This window comes from Asterias amurensis, chromosome 3 (assembly GCF_032118995.1).
Source record: "Asterias amurensis chromosome 3, ASM3211899v1".
Taxonomy (NCBI): Eukaryota; Metazoa; Echinodermata; class Asteroidea; order Forcipulatida; family Asteriidae; genus Asterias; species Asterias amurensis.
In genome coordinates, this window is record NC_092650.1 from 13,847,711 (window position 1) to 13,867,950 (window position 20,240).

The 20,240-nt window shown below is 37.5% G+C and overlaps 1 protein-coding gene across 4 annotated transcripts in view; it reads left to right on the top strand.

The window, feature by feature from the left end:
* The window catches only part of LOC139934589 (adenylate cyclase type 2-like), a 201,850-nt gene that overhangs the window by 155,945 nt on the left and 25,665 nt on the right, over nt 1-20,240 (top strand). For all 4 annotated transcript variants that reach the window (XM_071928871.1, XM_071928870.1, XM_071928869.1 and 1 more), the window contains 3 exons: nt 4,606-4,733; nt 17,375-17,533; nt 18,324-18,459. In XM_071928871.1, the coding sequence (XP_071784972.1) occupies nt 4,606-4,733; nt 17,375-17,533; nt 18,324-18,459 (423 nt within the window). The remainder of the gene's footprint in view (nt 1-4,605; nt 4,734-17,374; nt 17,534-18,323; nt 18,460-20,240) is intronic.

The window sequence follows — 20,240 nt, forward strand, 5'->3', positions numbered from 1 at the left end:
GCGGACAAATACAGTACATGCAAAAAAGTGTGATATATGTGAGTGATTTGGAACTCGAAAATAGAATCTTGAAAAATAAAATCCAGTTTGAATTTGTAATACGGCTGACCGCGATCGGTCAGAAGGCTTTCAGTTTAGTCTGATTAACTACTAGATTAATGTTGAAATAAGCTTGAAGGACATTATATACAAATTGTATTACTAATATCATCATTATTTTGGAAACCAGATAGTTAGAAAAGGTCTTTCATGACCACCCCAAATTAATAAAATCACAATATAAATAATATTCATCTTTGTTTTTACCCATATACACTGATTTTCGTTAGCACTGTATACTTAGTGTATATGGGTAAAAACTAAAATGAATATTCTTTACCCCGGATGCAAATTTAACATCTATTTAATAAAACCAATAATAACTTATCAAAAGCAATAATTAATCACACCGCAGCAGTGATTGACAAAAATAAAAATAAATAAGGAATAACTAAAACAAGTCAAACATGTCTGTTTATTATGTACAATTCAGTCCATCCTCCCTTTTTTACCAAGCTGTTAAAACAGTTAGGTAAAAGGGGGGGGGGGGGGTGACACACACTAGAAAATACAAATTGCAAACAGTTCATGAATTTTTTCTCACATATTGTGTGGTTATATGTATTTAACATGGCTGTGTTTTTTTCTTCTTCTTCACACCATTGAGGTCACAATATGGAAATCTTGTAACAAATCCAGCGAATTTCACGACTGCATTCCGACCCTGAATTAGTTGATGTCCTTCCCTAAGCTGAAGTACATCTCTGCATCAAAGATTGATGACAGCTAACATTAAATCTTCTATCAAGATAGATTTCCACTGAATATTCCTCCATATGAGGTATTTCAGAAACTTCATACTCAAGCATTAATAAACTGGCGTCGTAGATTCACAACTAGAAGCATTTCCATAACAATAAGCTTTTATGAAACTCACTGTATAGTTTTCATTGTGTGTCCTTTATTATTCAAGCATTATGATTTTCCTCCGAAAGAACTCTTTAAGCCATTGGACACTTTCGGAAAAGAAAAAAAAAAATTCACAGATTTACAAATAACTTACAGGGTTTACGGTAGGTAATGGTAAAAGATTTCTCTTGAAATGCTTTACTTTTTGAGAAAACATTTAAACAATATCAATTCTCGATATCGAGAACTACAGATTTATTTTAAACACATGTCATGACACTGCGAAACGTGCGGAAACAAGGGTGGGTTTTCCCGTTATTTTTTCCCGACTTCAATGACTGATTGAGCCTAAATTTTCACAGGTTTGTTATTTTATATATAAGTTGTGATACACGAAGTGTGGGCTTTGGGTAAAACTGTTTACCGAAAGTGTCCAGTGGCTTTAAAGATAGTATACCTGGATAAAGATTTGTGATATTGCATCAAGTATTACCAGAACCCAATAGTTTTTCATGAAGTTATAGACAGCTTTTTGTTTATCCAGTTGTTGTGTAAGCAGCCCAAACTGTACTCAAGTTGCAGGAGTGTTATTTGTCAGAACCCGAGCCCCCACTCCCCCCGGACTTCAGGATTTCAAATAATAATTTAACATTTTACTTGAAAACATTTATGAAGTTATGAACTTATGTTCAAAGCATTTAGGTCTTGTGTTTGTGGAAATGCGAAAAACTGTAAGTCCATTAATTGTATCGAGGGCTCCAATTTGTTGGGAAAATCCAAAAAATCTAATAATGTTTCAATAGCAGATGAAGTTCCGTTGAAAGTGTTGTTGACATATGGTGACAAGCGTACAGCATGGTGCTTTAAATAGCAGAGATTTGGTGTCAATGCCCTCAACAACAGTGTGTTCGTAGAATGCTTGCTCAGAATTCAAACTTTGAATTTTGCTCTAAGTTGATTAACTTATAGGACAATGCCACATTATTTTTAATGTAGTGATAGTGAGAATAAAGCCATACATCCACTGTGATTTTGATTGCTAAATGTGTTTTTATAATTCGATATTCCCTCTTCCAAGAGAGTAAAATAATAAAGAGACATCAAATTACATTTATAGGAAACATACCAATAATTGTAGGAAGCCGACATATATAAAAGCCAAGCTTGTTCAATTTCTTTGCTTGTATTAATTTTGGTTTTTACCCATACACCGATGTGTGTTAGCACTGTATACTCAGTACTTTCCCGAGTCCTGTGAAAAAAAAAATATATATATATATATATATATATAATGAATAGGGTAGATGGCCTTAGCTTTCGATCCAATCCGGACCTTCTTCAGAGGCATAAAACAAGTACAAACAAATACATATCCATTTATAGAAAGAGAGAGGGGGAAAGGGATTAAGGGAAGGATCCAGAATCTAGCTCTAGAATTGCAAGGGTCGTGGGTTCGAATCCCACCCGAGTAACATGCCTGTGATATTTTTTCACAGGACTCGGGAAAGTACTGAGTATACAGTGCTAACACACATCGGTGTATGGGTAAAAACCAAAATTAAGATCCAGAAAGAAGCGGGAAAATAACAGCCAATCAAAGTTTCTATTTCAGAGACAATGTTGGTGGCTATGAACCAATAGGAGTGAAGTGGCGAGGACAAAGGATGTTTAGAATGAAAGGATGGGTTACTGGACCATAAAAGTGGTAAATGTATTGTTCGACAACAATGCAGGGAGACATGAAAGGGTAGGATTAGAGAGCAAGTTGCATCATGATGCAACTAACAATGGTCAATTAATAAGAATAGCAAGATCAAAGGTATGATGATTTGAAAAATAGGTATGAGGGACCTGTGGAAAAAAAGGGGGGGGGGTTACTTACATCAGATAGTTACAGTGATGAATTTATAAAAACAACTTTAAACAAGATTAATTTATACTTTATGTACAGAATATATACAACATATAAGTTCTTAGGCCGAATTGAAGTGGAGGTTAATGAGAAGATATATATATATATATATATTTTAAAAATTACATTTTTTTTTTTATAGAATTTCTCTGATTTATGATTACCTGTATCTATGTTTTTGTAAGAACAAAAACGTTTGTGTACAGATATACTTTCTAAAGGTGGTTTTATTAAATAAAAAAAAATTATATCTGTACCAATAGACCTTAAAGGCAGTGGACACTATGGTAATTACTCAATAATTATTAGCATAAAACCTTTCTTGATTACGAGTAATGGGGAGAGGTTGATAGTATAAAACATTGTGAGAAACGACTCCCTCTGAAGTGATGTAGTTTCGAGAAAGATGTAATTTTCTACAGAATTTGATTTCGAGACCTCAGATTTAGAATTTGAGGTCTCGAAATCAACCATCTGAAAGCACACAACTTCGTGTGACAAGGGTGTTTTTTCTTTCATCGTTATCTCACAACTTCGACGACCAATTGAGCTAAAATTTTCACAGCTTTGTTATTTTATGCATATGTTGAGATACACCAAGTGAGAAGACTGGTCTTTGACAATTACCAATAGTGTCCAGTGTCTTTAAGCGTTGTGCCTTATTTGGCTGATGGTTGCATGATGCATATACACAATTGTGTTTCTGCCATGTGCCCAACACTACGGCATTTGCCCACCAATAGTCTCTGTGCGCATGCCTGAATGTAGTTAGCATCGAAAAAGGCTAACTCTTGGCTAAAAGATCTGATAATAATAACTCAATTAATAACAAAAACTACGCTCTCACATCAGTCAGCAGGAGCTGAAAGGGAATTGTCCAGCAGTTCACTGACTTTAGCTTTCTGCATCTTGTCCTGTTATAGTGCAGAGGGAATGGTCCCTTCTGTAAAAATAAACTTTCACACTTTGGCGGGCTCAACATCTCAACATTAATGTGAAGTATATCTTGGGTGTCCAGCTTTTGTTATTATCTCCTCACCTAAAGGTTGTCGAGGCAGGATGGCTTGGCAAATTTAGTCGACGATCAGTCAACAGTAATTCAATCCTTTGGTTATATTTAAAAGCGCTGGCAGTCGTTGCTTGTATAAGGGAAGAGGCCAGCCGTTTAGAGAAGTTTTCAATTATTTTGATTGTTTACGGAGTAGGAGCTTGATGGAACATGCCTGTTGACTTGTAGATTCAGGGAGGGTACGCTCAATTTCATCAGTTGGATGTTAACATAAGAAGATTAGGAGCAGGTACAAAATACTCTTAAAGGCAGTGGACACTATTGGTAATCACTCAAAAAAATTATTAGCACAAAACCTTACTTGGTAACGAGTAATGGGGAGAGGTTGATAGTATAAAACATTGTGAGAAACCGCTCCCTTTAAAGTAATGTAGTTTTCAAGAAAGAAGTACCACAAATTTGTTTTTGAGACCTCAGATTTAGAATTTGAGGTCTCGAAATTAAGCATCTGAAAGCACACAACTTCTAGTGACAAGGTAGTTTTTTTCCCTCATTATTATCTCGCAACTTTGATGGACAATTGAGTTCAAATTTTCACAGGTTTGTTATTTACACCAACTTCGAAGACTAGTCTTTGGCAATTACCAATAGTGTCCAGTGTCTTTAAAGATAATTCACTGACACTTTAATGATACTCTTTATGATTGATGATAATTTTTGTTATCTTTGACTACAGCAATTTGACTGCATGAGAATCAAGATCCTTGGTGACTGCTACTACTGTGTGTCAGGTTTACCCATCTCTAGACCAACCCATGCCTGCAACTGTGTGGAGATGGGACTGTGCATGTGTGAAGCTATCAAGTAAGTCTTACCCTTACCCTTTAACCCTTGACACAAGAAGCTAATACATGTATTCCTAAGTTTCTATCAGTGTGGTATGTGGGTTGCCCAAAACTTATAGACCTTTTCGCAAATACCTGTTCGCAAGCGCTAACTGTTGAATGAGGTGCATGCTGGTCTAGTAGCGATCAAACTTGATCGATAGCTAGACCAGCATGTATCTCATTTCACGCCTAATGCGCGCATACCGAGTGTTTTGATAAGGTCTATGTATATGGTGTCATCAGGCTGTGGGGCCCTCTCTATAGTTGATGTCGATCACCTTCGTGTGACACAAGTGTTTTTTTCTTTCATTATTATCTTGCAATTTTGACGACAAATTGAGCTCAAATTTTTGCAGAATTGATGTTTTAATTCACATGTTGAGATACACCAACTGTGAAAGCTAGTCTTTGACAATTACTAATAGTGTCCAGTGTCTTTATGGAAATTTAAGTTTTTGTTGAAACTCCTGGTATACAAAGCGTTTTTGGTGAAAAGGTAATTTTGGAGAGGAACTTTAGCAGTGCGACCAGAAATCCCCTTCAGGAAGATGCCAATGTATTTTCCCATCAATTTCCCTCTCATTTTTTGCGCGTTGATAATTGGTCTTTAATGAATCAGAAGCTAAAAGGCGCTCATAATTCAAGAGAGAATGTTTTTCATAAAATATTTCGCCTGGAGCATTGCTTGGGGCCCACACGGGATGTCACTTTTGTCATCAGTGATAGATACACGTGTAGAAATACTCATTTATAATGCCACAAACTTGTTTTCCTGTCTCCACGTGCTGCTGCTGACTAACATGTTCCAAATCATAAAGGAAGGCACAAGGGATTCTGTGGGGGATGGGAATCATTCATCCATGGTCGGTAATGCGCTATGTAGGATGACAATGATACTGATGTGACCTGATCGTTGCATTAATAAGAATCACTTGACCATGGAGGCAATTTGTGATACATTGCCTCTCTGACTCCAGGCAATTAGGCATCATGTGATGAATCATGTTAAAGGTATAATATTCATCTAGAAAAACAGAGGAATGCATTTCACATGTCTATCCGAAACCTTTATTTCAGATGATATATGTCATACCTCTAATTAGCTATTGGTCACTGCAGAGATTGCCTGTGGGCAGTTCATAACAGTAGTAGTCATATATACCGCAGCTTGTTACTTTTGACTAGAGCATTAAAGTCCTAAATCTGCAGCAAGTTGAACACAAACGTGAATGGTTTTATGTGTACATCTGATTTATGGGAGTGCCCTTGTGTGATCTTTTGCTCAATGGAACGATGGAATTCTGTGTACAAACTAGACCCCACAAGGGAATTCTGTGTACAAACCTGGGCCCAATTTCATAGAGCTTCTAAGCACAATAATTTGCTAAGCATGAAATTTCTTCCTCGGTGAAAACAGGATTACCAACCAAATTTCAATTTGTTGCATATTCCTTGTTACTGGTATTCAGTAGTTGTTTATCCTGAAAACCACGTTGAAATTTGGTTGATAATTATGTTTTTATCAAGGAAGAAATTTCATGCTAAGCAAGTTTTTGTGCTTAGCAGCTCTATGAAATTGGGCCCTGGACCCCAAAAAGGAATTCTGTGTACAACCTAGACCCAAAAGGGAATTCTGTGTACGACCTGGACCCAATAAGGGAATTATATGTACAACGTGGACCCCACAAGGGCCCACAATGGAATTATATGTACAACCTGGATCCCACAAAGGAATTCTGTGCATAACCTGGACCCCACAAGGGAGTTCTTTAGTAAAGGGAACAATAGAACAACAACAGCAGAACCCCCAAAAAGTAGATTTGTGTAGCTGTGTGTTCATCTTTGTGAAATCTACAGCCAATTGTCACTTTGCAAGATGTAAATCTGTGTAATACACTTGGAATAAGTTGCCGTATATCTTGGCCTTTAATCTCTTCTCCCAGACAAAGAGCATATAGCACACATATATGTACGCCAAATTACCACTGGTGATGCTGGTTTTTTTTTATCTCCATGGACATTCTCAGTGGAATACAGCTGTGACTTATATGTATTGCCCAATATATCATTTCTTATAATGGGTTTATGACATCCACAACGAGGAATCCTGGAATGGATGAATCATCTTGCACATTCTAGAGCACTCTTTCATCTTTACAAAATGAAATATGGTGCTAACTAATAATAATACCGAAGTCTTATATAGCGCACGTATCTACCAACAAGGTACCCAAGGCACTTATATACATTTTTACACGAAGATAAGGTATTGAAGCTATGAATTCTGAGACCCAATTATGTAGCACCTTACAAAAGGGTTTACAATGTGCTTCTGCGCATACAGCAGCCACAGCCTTTCTCTGTTGGATAGGTGCACTGGGTTCTTTTACGTGCGTTACACAACACTCGGGCAAACGACTTAACGTCCCATCCGAAGGACGAAGCAATGATCTTGCTTAAGGACAAGTGTCACTAGTGAGGCTCGAACCCACACTCCTGCTGAACAGAAACACAGGTGTTTGAATTTGGTGCTCTTAATAGCTCCGCCACGACACTTCCACTGTCGGGTGAATTGCTTCTCCAACCGACGTAATGATTTCATATGTCGATCCTAGCATATGCAGTGGTGGCGGCATTTGTCGTTGAAGTCCATTGCATTCTTTTCTGGAGGTCACGCTCACTTCTTTGACACTGGTTCATGCCCACTTCCATAACAATGCCATTCGATGACACTAAACACAGAACACGAAACATCGCAAGTATAACAATCCGGCATAAGTAACGGCAAAATATGGTGGTTGGTCATACCATTGAAAGTTATCAGTGCAGTTATTTTCAGTTCCTTTAGGGGAAAGATGTGGATTACAAAACAATGGTTTCTTTTAAACATGAAAAGTAAAGCCTTAAACAGGGCCTTAAACAAAGTTGCTTTGGTCTGAACATAGTAAGGGATTCTGCAACAATCTAAAAAAAGGTTTTCCTTTTAAGCAATATTGATAACTTTGTATGATTTTTTTATTTATTTGTATGGCTCTTTAAAGGAAAAGAAACCAATTCCTGAAACATTCCTGTATCATACAGAAAAATCATATATTCTTTTTATATGAAACTGAAAAACGAAATTATTACCTTAGCAATTAAAGAACTTTTTCCGTAAATCGGTTTGATTCGCTCTTTCTATGTAAGAAAATCAAAGCAAAAAACTGTACCCCCCCAAAAAAAATACCTTGGTTGAAATGAAAGGCTATCAAATGTCGCATCCTTCACATTGCAACAAGCGTCCACGGACACCCTGACATTCAGCATGGGTTCCAATCCCCCGGAAATTAATTGCAATCTAAACAATATCATGATTGGATATCCCCTGATGTCAGCTGTGGACTATAAGCTGATGTTACAGCCTCTGGTCTCGTGTGTCAGGCCTCATATTTCAGTCAACTTCACCCGCTCCTCAAAAATCTCAGATGATCAGAAGAGATGTCCACTTCAAGTTGAGGTTGCAATTGGGTACATCAGCGTTGATGGCAGATGAGCACTTGAAATGTCAGGGTAAAGAGTTAAAATTCACAACTACTGTTTTAGGGTGATTTGTTTTGATGCAACGTCAATTTCTTGGGATATCTTTGTTCTTCACTTCAGGATGTCTTGCAATTTTTTATTTTAAAGATGCTATGTCAGATTTTTTGCCCCAAACATTAAAAAAAAAATTTTTTGGGGGGTGAATGATATTATTAAGAGTATCACCCGCTCTAACGAAAAAAAAGTTTAACTTTCAGGAACAATGACAAAAATTTAAAACATTTCTTAAAAACACATAAGAATTGGTCATGTGATATATTGTCGGGATCCCGACAAAAACTAATTTTGAGCACTTTATTTCACATCTACCAATAATTGGTGGACTCTTTCGAGCAATGGCTCAAATGAAAGCTTGTAACTTTCTCGACTCCCATCAAAATACCTTTTGAATTTTAAATCAAAATTTGTGGGTCAAATCGGCCAGAAATCTGACATAGCATCTTTAATTATTGGATTTTTTTCGGAGGACCTAGGGCTGAAATGTAGACATAACTAAGGGCTAAAGATTGAAGTTGCTCCTGTAACTGTTGGAGATATTATTTGCAATCAAACACCATCTTTCAGATAAGTTAAACAGCTACTTGAGCGGAATGTTTTTGTTTATAACAGAAGTGCCTTTTTAACTTGTTTGTAATGCGTTTGTTCACCATTATTAAGTGTGATTTTGATGTGTACACTTCTGCATTTTTTGTAATTATCAATTAGGAAATCCCCCAAGGTGTTGAAAAACTTAAAACACTTTGATGGCGCGCGTCAAAATGACAATGCTTTGACGTCATGTCTGGGAGTTTGCTTTATTACACCTTCATATACCTCATTTGATATGAGGAACATGACCAAGATGGGGGCAGCGTGATACAGGTCTATTGAGGAGAGATGTTAATCCTTCTCAGTCTTCTCAGTCAGTTTCTCTTGTGATTTATCTAACTTGATAAACCTAAAACTAGCTACCGGGCAATCTCGGTAGTCTAGTCATGTAAGACACTGCTCTAGAATTCAACCTGAGTATAAGCCTGGATATATTTACACAGGACTCCAGGGAAGTACTGAATTTAAAAAAATATATATATTCTTTATCCCCGATGCAAATTTAACATCTATTATACTAAACCTAGTCCGTTTCTTTGTATTGTGAAAAAAGCTTTCCCCTTCTTGTTCCTTTTTAACTGTCACAAGGATAGTATTTATATCACAGCCTTTTCTAACCAACAAACCTTGATCGTGGTGCAGCCATCTTTTCCCTTTTATATCAATGTTACCAAACCGAGGCTGGAAGAACAAAATAGTCTGGTTCCTATTTGTAAAATGGTTATTAGCATTCACTATTGTTACTTGAACATGGAACATGGAACATGACCAAGATGGAGGCAGCATGATTAAGGTCTATTCGGTGCATTATCAGCTTCTTTGAAATGTTTGACAGGCTTGATTGCCGTGTTCATCCATGCACTTCATCCATTAGGAACCAGACAGATCTGCGATAATTACTCCCACTAAAAGTCTAGTCATGTGTTGCTCTCTCCCCCGTAATTCCTGAGCCCTTTCACATTTGAGAAATTTAGCAAGAGTCCCTTGCTAAATTGTAGCGTGGTTGTACAATTTTACAAAAAAATACCTTGAGTGAAAGGACAACTTTTTTTTCTACTGTCCAAGTTCTCTTGCAAAATCTTGTTAAACATTATGCTACAGTTTACAACCACGCTAAAATTAAGGAAAGGTCCCCTGTCGTGTGAACAGCACTTAAGAGCCCGCAGAATCCCTTTAATAATCACCATCTGTGCGTTCCTGTCATCGGAGGAAATATAATATTCTTCCTGAAGTATCACAATTTTAATTGTAAGTGAAATGTGAGATGGATATATCCAGTGTGTGGAAAACTGTGATGTTCGGCCGGGAGAATGTGTCGAGCATAGCCAGAATGTTCATGCTCATTTTGATTGCTTATTGGGATGACAAGGGATTGTTAACAGCAGCAAAATCTCATTAAGATCACCACTGCTAAAGATAAAACTTAAAGGCTCATTCTTAGGCCACATAAAAAAAAAAATTGTTGATTGTCCTTTTTTTTTGCGGATGGGGGAGGGAGGGAGTTTTTTTTACACATGCCAAGTATGAACTCAAGAATAAAGAAATCATCACAATCACTATAAAACAGAGGGTTTGTGTGTTTTTGATGTTTTAAATAGTTTTGTAAAACAAATTTAACTCCTAGATGACATTTTCTGTAAACTTTTTCAACCAACTATTAGCACAGTGTAGCCCAGTTAAGCATTTGAAGAATTGTTCTTGCTTTGCCAACATGAATAAAAACCTTCTTTAAACATCTTTTCAAACCTGTAAATTTTGAGAAAAAAAAATATCAGCTGAAAAATCTGGGCAGTAAAAGTATAGGGATAACCAGACATGGAAAAAAAAACAAAAAAAAAAAACGGTCGATTTGATTTGAGTCTTTTATTCCTTTCTACTTTTTTTGATTTGAAGAAAGATCGACTGTTGTAGTCGGTCGGATCGACTCTGGATCGCCTTGGTTTCAGACGTCGAACCTAATGTAAATGTTATGTTAAAGGGATGCTGCAGTGAATTAAAATAAAACAGTTAATTTTGCTGTCATTTATTTCTGATATATGTATTGAACATCAATACAATGTGTTTTGTTTATTCCCGACATATCTCACTTGCGTAATTAGCGAATAAGTCATGCCCCCCCTTTTGTGGATTGTTACCGCCCCCCCCTACCATCAACGTCACGTCGTGAATTCAAACATATCGTCGGCAAAAAGAGTCTGGTCCCTAACTACACGCGCCTAGGTACCAGGCCACACAGTGCACACGTCTCTATATGCACACAGCCAGGGGTCCCGACGGCTCAGGTTACCGACATGACGTCACGTTTATGCAAATGAAGGGTCCCTTTAAGGGCGGGGTGGGTTCCCCTAATCTCTTGAAACCATTTTTAAAATACTTGCGCATTTAATAAAAAATAGACAAATATTTCAGGTTTAAAAAGTCATGTTTAATCGTTAAAATGAATAAAAAAAAAACTGCAGCCACCCTTTAAGTTCGCCTGTTTGAAACCAAAATTTTATTAGGTCGACCCAGACTCGCTCCTATTCTATTTGGTTCGGCACAACTCTGGAGCGCCTGTCTGAACCAGGTGTTAGATTCCAGCATAACGTGGCCAATTATTGGTTGTGGTTTATGGCTAAAGTTTGGGCCTTTCAAGTTAGACATTTTAAATTTATAACTGCTTGAAAGAAAATAAAAACTCTTGTGCATTTGATGAGAACGCTTGTTGTTGATACTTCATTGAGTCAGGGTTTCATTGTGACAAAGATATTCCCAACTACAAAAAATACATGAACATTTAAGATTATATCAGATGGTCCAACAATTTCAGATAAATAGCACCGCACAGTTGCACAGTCAAGATTTTGTTCTACCTTCAAATCTGTTCTGCTGTAAGAGCCAGGGGCCAATTTCATAGAGCTGCTAAGCACAAAAATTTGCTTAGCATGAAATTTCTTCCTTGATAAAAACAGGATTACCAACTAAGTTTCCATTTGTTGCATATTGCTTGTTACTGGTATTGAGTTGTTGTTTGCGCATACTGAAAATCATGTGGAATATGGTTGGTAATCCTGTTTTTATCGAGGCAGAAATTTCATGCTAAGCAGATTTTTGTGCTTAGCAGCTCTATGAAATTGGACCCAGATGTGGCAACAAGAAAGTCCATGTATGTACATGTACACGGCATATTGACTTGCCAACAGGTTGTGAAAATCGGTTCTCATTTATATTTAAATCCAATTTAGTTGTCCGTCTCCATCTTGTGGCTGACCTGTTATTCCACTTCCAAACACGTCGCGCCCAGAACCTCTTGATTTATTTTATATCGAACCTTTCCGGTACATTTAGGAACAAATCATGTGATCATCAAAGTTGTACGCATATTTGGCCAGATTTGCGGCTTTCTCAAAGCCAATTTGCTTTAATAGGCTGGGCCTTACCCGATTGGTTCGTGTGACAGATATAGTTTATCGTGATATGGGAAGATAATTGGGCAGCCATGCATTTAAATGAGTATCGATGTGTCTCTACATTAAAGAAGAGATGCCGCAAGTTTAGATATTTTTTTCTTTTTCTGAGGAAGTTACTAAAGATGATGATATTTAAAGAGTTCATGTCAGATATAATGGTCGACATGATATGATTGGTATGAATGGTAGAAACTAGTGAGAATGTGAGAAAAAACAATTGTTGAGTCTAAAATTTACTTTCAATAAATTGGTACAAATACCAAATGCTGAGAAATGTCTGCAATAAAATTGTTCTTTAACACCCAGTTTTTATGTTATCTTGAGTAAGGAAGGATGAACTTACTATAAAACTCATCGCGTTCCCTCTGTTTTCTTGACAGCATGACAACTTATGATATCCTCATGTCAGTGCAACTCCAATTTTTTTTTTTTTGTGTAAATCACTTTTATGGTTTGTTGATGTTTTACAATCACTAGTTTAATGTTTAAGACAAGTCCAGTTTTACCTATGAATTATGAGAACACTTATAATAAAAACATAAAAAGTGATACACTTAAATACAGTGGACACTATTGGTAATTTTCAAAGACCAGTCTTCTCACTTGGTGTATCTCAACGTCATAAATTAACCAACCTGTGAAAATTTGAGCTCAATCGTTCGCCGAAGTTGTGAGATAATAATGAAAGAAAAAAACACCCTTGTCGCACGAAGTTGTGTGGTTTCATATGCTTGATTTCGAGACCTCAAATTCTAACTTGAAAATGACTTCTTTCTCAAAAACTACGTCACTTCAGAGGGAGCCGTTTCTCACAATGTTTTATACCATCAACCTCTCCCCATTATTTGTTACCAAGTAAGGTTTTATGTTAATAAATGTTTTGAGTAATTACCAATAGTGTCCACTGCCTTTAATTACAAGTTTTATGCCTTAATTTACACATAAAAATAGTTGACACGACCTTGTTGAAATATTTGTTTGAGAGTTTTTTAGTCAAGTATAATTTTAATTTATAGAACAAATGTTATATTCAAAGAAAAAGCATTGTTGGACTATTGCTGGTTTTGTTGAGTGGATGTGCAGATAAACATACTTGCTTCTTTCCTGAAAATGTTGGAATAAATGTTACTGTTATTGCTTTTTTACTTTTAACCACGACTGCCAGCTGTTCTGATGAATATTGTTTGTACGGTAGTATTTATGTAAAACTACTTTTCTTCAAAATTAGAGAGTTAGAACAAATGTTGTATTTAAAAACAAAACAATGTTGGACTATTCCTTGGATTAGTGGATGTGCAGAGAAGCCCTCTGCAATGTTACAGTTGAGAAAACCATTTTTGTCATATTTATGCTACTCGCAGCTAATTATATTTTATGATTCATATAATTACACAGCAGCAGTTTCTTTCAGCTCAAACCAAAAGCTTGTCCCTGCACCACCCACGCTCAATAAGCCTCAACCTCCCAGGGGAAATTCCCCTAACCAAGTTACATCTCTGGTTCAAGTTCATGAAAACCCCCCAAAATCAGAGGGTCTTTTGTTTGCAGGAGGCAGCGGGGGAATCTCTCTCGAGGTATGAGAGTTATGTGAAGAGTATCTTTGTTACAAACTCAAGTCTTTCCTGTCATTAGCTAGAGTCTTGATACTACTCCGATTTCCTGTGATGAGAGTAGGAAAAGAGCCTGGTTACCAGTGCGGGGGGGCCGTGGAATGATTTGAATCAAATTCTAAGCCAATTTACCTACCGCTGCAGACGGGTGGGATCACCATCGATGAAACAACGCTTGTTTCCAAGTGTCGTCACTGAATTTCTCAACATGGCGTGATGAGACATCAAGTGCGCAAATTTGCCATGGGTTAAGGGATTGACTAATCCTAAAGCGAAAGGTCAGGTTTAGTGACAGGCGTCCTTCACAATGCATTTTGTGTAGTACTCACAATGCTATTGCTGATAGACATTTTACTGTCGTTATCATGCTTCGAATGATGGAAAAGTGTCCGAGTTAAAGGGATTATTCATGGGTTTTGGAAGAGTACATTCCCACCCTTTAGCTTTCTATTAGCACACTATATGTTTTTAACCTGTGAAAGATTACATCACATGCGTCATCTTTAGTGACAAACAATGGTTTATGCCATACTTTTTCCTTTGCTTGCTGGAATAAATAAAGAGATATGGGTTTATATACTTTTTTTACTTGGACAGAATTTCAGTCAGACAGAGATATGTCTGTGCAGGATTAGTTCTGGTTTGAAATGAGTGAGCTTTTAGATTGTAGCCAGTTAATTTTGCTTTGAATTCCATGATGGACTTTTCAATTTTGTTTTATGGTTCAAAAATTGGTTGGTCAGTGAGAAATATTTATGTGAATTTTCGCCTTTGATTATTATACATGCATGGAATTTTTCACACAGTCTGAGTATGTCATGAGAAAGATATTTGGCTAGGCCTAAAGGGCCATCACAGATTTGAATTGGGGTGTTAAAGACAGTAGACTAGTCTTCACAGTTGGTGTATCTCAACATATTGTGGCGGGTTTCCCGCGAGACTAATTTAAATTTAGGAGTCCAGGGAGAAGTCCAACCTCTTGGCCGAAAATTCCCCTTATCCCGAATCCAAATTGTACCTAAGACCCGGGGAATACTTCGAGCAGTCTCGGGTTAAGGATGCAGGCTCGTTTGGGTGGAAATCTACCGCCCGATCGGTTTCTGTTTGTCTGTTGCACTGGGACAGGGTTGGATATATTTCTACTGGGGGTGGGAGAACATAATAATATGACTATAACACAGTTCTGAACTCTTAAATTGCCTCTGGGCAATCTTCTTTAATGCCTCCTGGGCGACTCACTTTCTCATAATTAAATATTGGAAATACACTTCTTCTCGTTCTATCCTTTATAAACGAGGCCTTTTATCTCTTATAACAAATCAGGTTTTCCCGAGTGCCTTCCTCGCTAGTCCATCCAAAATGCAATCGCAAATGCAGCAATAAAAATGCACGCGCAAGCACGCCGACTATTTTGCTGAGTCTCTAATCAAGTCTCCAAATTAGCTAGACTACTCAACCGGTAATGAACGGCTACTCGTCAACCCAGAGGGTCAACTCACGGTCAATCTCTGTGATCGACGCTGGGCCATCCAAGTTCTCTGCGAACTCAACTACCAGCTGCCACTTCGTCACAACTATTCTGAAAAGGATACTCAAAATCTCAGCAACACAATCGTAAGCAAACAATTCACGCAGCAATTAAATCAATACCGACACGATATACTGGACCGCAACGGAACAATGCACTCAAGAAGTTACACAATAAATTAATAACGGAACCCAGACATAAGATCGGAGACAGCACGCAACGAGAGTTTCGCTGGATAAAAATAGCAAGTAACTCACCCAAATCTGGCTGGAAATAGTGTCCAAACACAAAGATCAAATAGATTCTCAACCCAAAACCAATCCCGTACTTCGCCTGCTAAAAAGACGAACTTTCTTAATCTGTTTCCAAAAGACACTATTTCGAACGCTAATCCCCCAAAACACTTGTTGCTAGATCGCTTGCCAAAAACACTCTGACGGATTTCCAGGCAGCAGCCCGGGAAAACCATGCCGCCAAGCGTGCACGATCGCCCCGCGTGGACACTCAGACTCCGCCCAACCACCCCGTGATTGGCCGCGGCCTGCGTGTCTCTGCCCAGCGACAAGCCCGCTGCCACCCGAGTGGTCACCAAGACCTGCCACTCCCGTTGCTGACCTCTCCGACCATCTTATACAACACAAGTTCATGACCCTTACCAAATAAGGCAGATTAGACTTGTGTCGGTCCACACAATCTCGTCACATTATGCATAAAATAACAAACCTGTGAAAATTTGAGCTCAATTGGTCGTCAAAGTTGCGAGATAATAATGAAAGAAAAAAACACCCATGTCACATGAAGTTGTGTGCGGTGTGATGCTTGATTTTGAGACCTCAAATGCTAAACTTGAGGTCTCGAAATCAAATTCGTGGAAAATTACTTCTTTCTCGAAAACTTTGTCACTTCAGAGGGAGCTGTTTCTCACAATGTTTTATACCTTTCCAATTACTCGTAATCAAGATAGGTTTTATGATGATAATTATTTTGAGTAATTACCAATAGTTTCCACTGCCTTTAAAAGATTGCTGTGTTCACAAAGATTACTCAAAGATTACTGTGAGTTCACAATACATTCTTAAAGCCATTGGACACTTTCGGTAAACAGTCGTGTCCAAGGCTCACACTTCGTGTACCACAACTTATATATAAAACAACAAACCTGTGAAAATTTAGGCTCAATCGGTCATCGGAGTCGGGAGAAAATAACGTCCCATTACTCGTCCCCAAGAAAGGTTTTATGCTAATAAATATTTTGAGTAATTACCAGTAGTGTCCACTGCCTTTAATGTTTTAATGTTTTCTCAAAAAGTCAAGCATTTCATGGACAAATATTCAAGATAAGTCTTTCAACATTACCTTCTGTAAACCCTGTAAATTATTTGTAAATCTGTGAACTTTTTTTTCTGTACCGAAAGTGTATAATGGCTTTAAAATTACATTTCTTCATCATTAAATACTCTTCTTGTTGGTAATGAGATAACATGACACACAGATGCAGCTTTTTGTGTTGGAGTGGCAGAAAGCCTGAACACACGACCAACAGGTACTATTGATGTAATGTCGACTTACTAACAGTTTTTAGGGAACAGAGAGAAAATGGCTGGGACAGAATTTGAACCTGCAACATCAAGATTAACGTGCCGGTAATGAGCTATCTATCTAGCTCTATGATTATTGACTCCCTATTTTGTGCAAATTTTTTACAGGGTGTTAGTTAATTGGTGAAATCTTAAACTTCATGAAAACTTGCTAGTAAGATACTATTTGGCTTACTGTTTTTACCACCATTTAGTCATTTCAGGAAGAGATTGTAGAAGGCTTTGAGGAATAGTTAAATGTTAAATCCCATTTTGTATCTCCACAGAACTGTGCGCAGAGCTACAGGGGTTAATGTGAACATGAGAGTAGGCGTCCACACCGGCAATGTACTCTGTGGGGTGCTTGGACTGAAGAAATGGCAATACGATGTATGGTCACATGATGTCAATCTAGCCAATCACATGGAGAGTTGTGGAGAGCCTGGGTAAGATGATTACAGATCTCATGAAACAGTGTGGTTAACTTGAGAGTGGCTCACTCAATGCCTTTATGATGGTCAAACAAAAAAGGGGGGTTATTATGCAATCTCGTGATATTTGGTTGGATTTGAGATCCGAAATGCCAAATACCCACAGAGCGCTGTATGGGTGCGTTCGTTTAGCTTCCCTGTGTAGCCGCTCACTCTTTTTTATGCCCCAAACAATTAATTATTAAAACGGGACAACTTCTCTAAATGAAATGTTTACATTTTAGTTTTATTGTATACATTTACGTTTATATTAGATTTAAACAATTTGTTAAAAAACCAAAGTTATACTTCACCTTTAAAGGCAGTGGACACTATTGGTAATTACTCAAAATAATCATCACCGTGACTTGGTGACGAGTAATGGGGAGAGGTTGGTGGTATAAAACATTGTGAGAAACGACTCCCTCTGAAGTGGAGTAGTTTTTGAGAAAGGAGTAACTTTCCACAAATTTGATTTCGAGACCTCAAGTTTAGAACGTGAGGTCTCAAAACCAAGCATCTACACGTACACAACTTCGTGTGACAAGGGTGTTTTTTCTTTCATTATTATCTCGCAACTTCGACGACCAATTGAGCTCAAATTTTCACAGGTTTGTTATTCTGTGCATATGTTGAGATACACCAAGTGGGAAGACTAGTCTATGACAATTACCAATAGTGTCCACTGTCTTTAACCTGGCACTTGTGATATGGTTTGATTATTTGAGCATCTCACCATTGTTTTGATTTACTCTTAATCTTACAGGAGAGTTCACATTACGCAACAAACCCTAGATAACCTGAATGGTAAATATGAGGTAGAGCCGGCCCATGGACAACAACGCAGCGACTACCTGAGTGAACAGAATATAGAAACCTTCTTCATCGTGGATCCACATAAGGTAATTTTTCACTACAAAGAAACAGAGGTTCTGAAGAAAACATTAGAAACACCTGATTCATCAATAGCACTCAGCATTAATGATGTCACTTTTGCTTAAAAAGTACTTGGCTAATTGTCAAAATAATTTCAAATATAATACAATCACTGCATCAGAGAAGCACCAAACTAAACAAGTACTATAGTCACTGACGATGACTAGAGCAAGCTAGTCGAAACGTTGAGACCAACCCAAGAACTGACTCCGCAGTAGTAAAGTTAATTACAATCCTATAAGCTAAAGTAGTAGTCCCAGCCTATTTCTATACCATCCGCCCAGGTAATAGTTAATAAGTGCAGGACAGTTCTTTTCAGAACTGAGAAGTCTCCCAAACACCCGAACAATCTACTCCGCCTCAGTAGTAGAATAAAGCAAGACAGTTCTCTAAGAACAAACTCTACCTGACAAGTAGATACACACATGGTGTTATCGCAAACCAAACATATACTATAGTCCCAGTCTTGAAACATGCGTTCTCCAGCAAAACTTTTTTTCATTGGTTTGTTAATTTTTTTTTTTTACTTTCTTAATTTCATTTCAAAATTTTACTTTCTCAACAGTAAAAAAATAAATAAATAAAATGCCATAGACAACGTCAAACTAAGAAGCAAAATTGTACGCACATAAAACTCAATATGGTTGGGACCAACTGGGTCCTGAGATTTCCAAAGTACAATGTTAAGTGCTTTCAAAGGCACCAAATGAACAACGGATAAATATTGAGTAACTCTTCGCAGATCACAACAATCTTTTTTTTATGACACAGTGGCCGCATAGAAATAACTGCTGTTTTCATTGTGCTGGACACGAAAACAAAATGTGTACCCATGATGTGGCTGATTCGCATGATCCTTTAATATCAAACAGGATAGTCAACTCATTCAGATCGTTTGTAAGAAGCACGTCAATCGATCATTTGTTAATGAGCGACCTCTCTGGCAGGAATAATCTGGTCCTCATTACTTGATAACTTTCACACTGTCATTGATTCCAATCATAAAAGTTCATTTTAGGAGTCAACTGCAGTCTGAGACAGGTGTTGGTAATCGCACATTTCTGCCAACCGAGGTTAATTTGAGAATTTTTTCACAAATGGCAGAGACTGATATAACCTGAGCCGATGAGTTAGTGATGCAGTCCTGCATTAAGAATAGGTCATGCTTCAAGTTTCAAGAAAGATTCCAGCTATTTTGTGTCTTGGTTTCATAAATCTTTCATAAAGATGCCTCTAAACCTTCGGCCTTGGTTGGTGTGACACTACACAGCTGTATGCATGATTTAGGATTATGTGCACTCAAGCAGCTTCCATCACATGCGATCCGGTCTAGTGTGTATTTATTTTGTGAGTGTAAGCCCAGAAAGCTTTTGTTAAATTAATAATGATGTTTGTGCTAACTCCGAAATACATGAATTTGTCTCTGATTTGTGGTGGTTCTGAATAGAACAAGTGGTGTATCAACTCCTTCTTCAGGAGTCCTTCTTCAGGAGAAAAAAAAAGAAAATAATTTACTACAAAGCAAAATTTTATCAAATTTTAAATCAAACAAAGACTAATTTTCTGGAGAGGGATTTGATTACTTGCTGGTATGTTACCAACTGAGCCTTTTGGCCATATGTTTGCAGTTTCCCTATTTTGTCAATGTCTTTGTTCAGGGTACCAGTCAAGAAAGCTGGCACGTTAATACGGAGGTCATTGGTTCAAATCTTACTCAGTAAATTTTTCTTTGTTTAACCAGAAATCA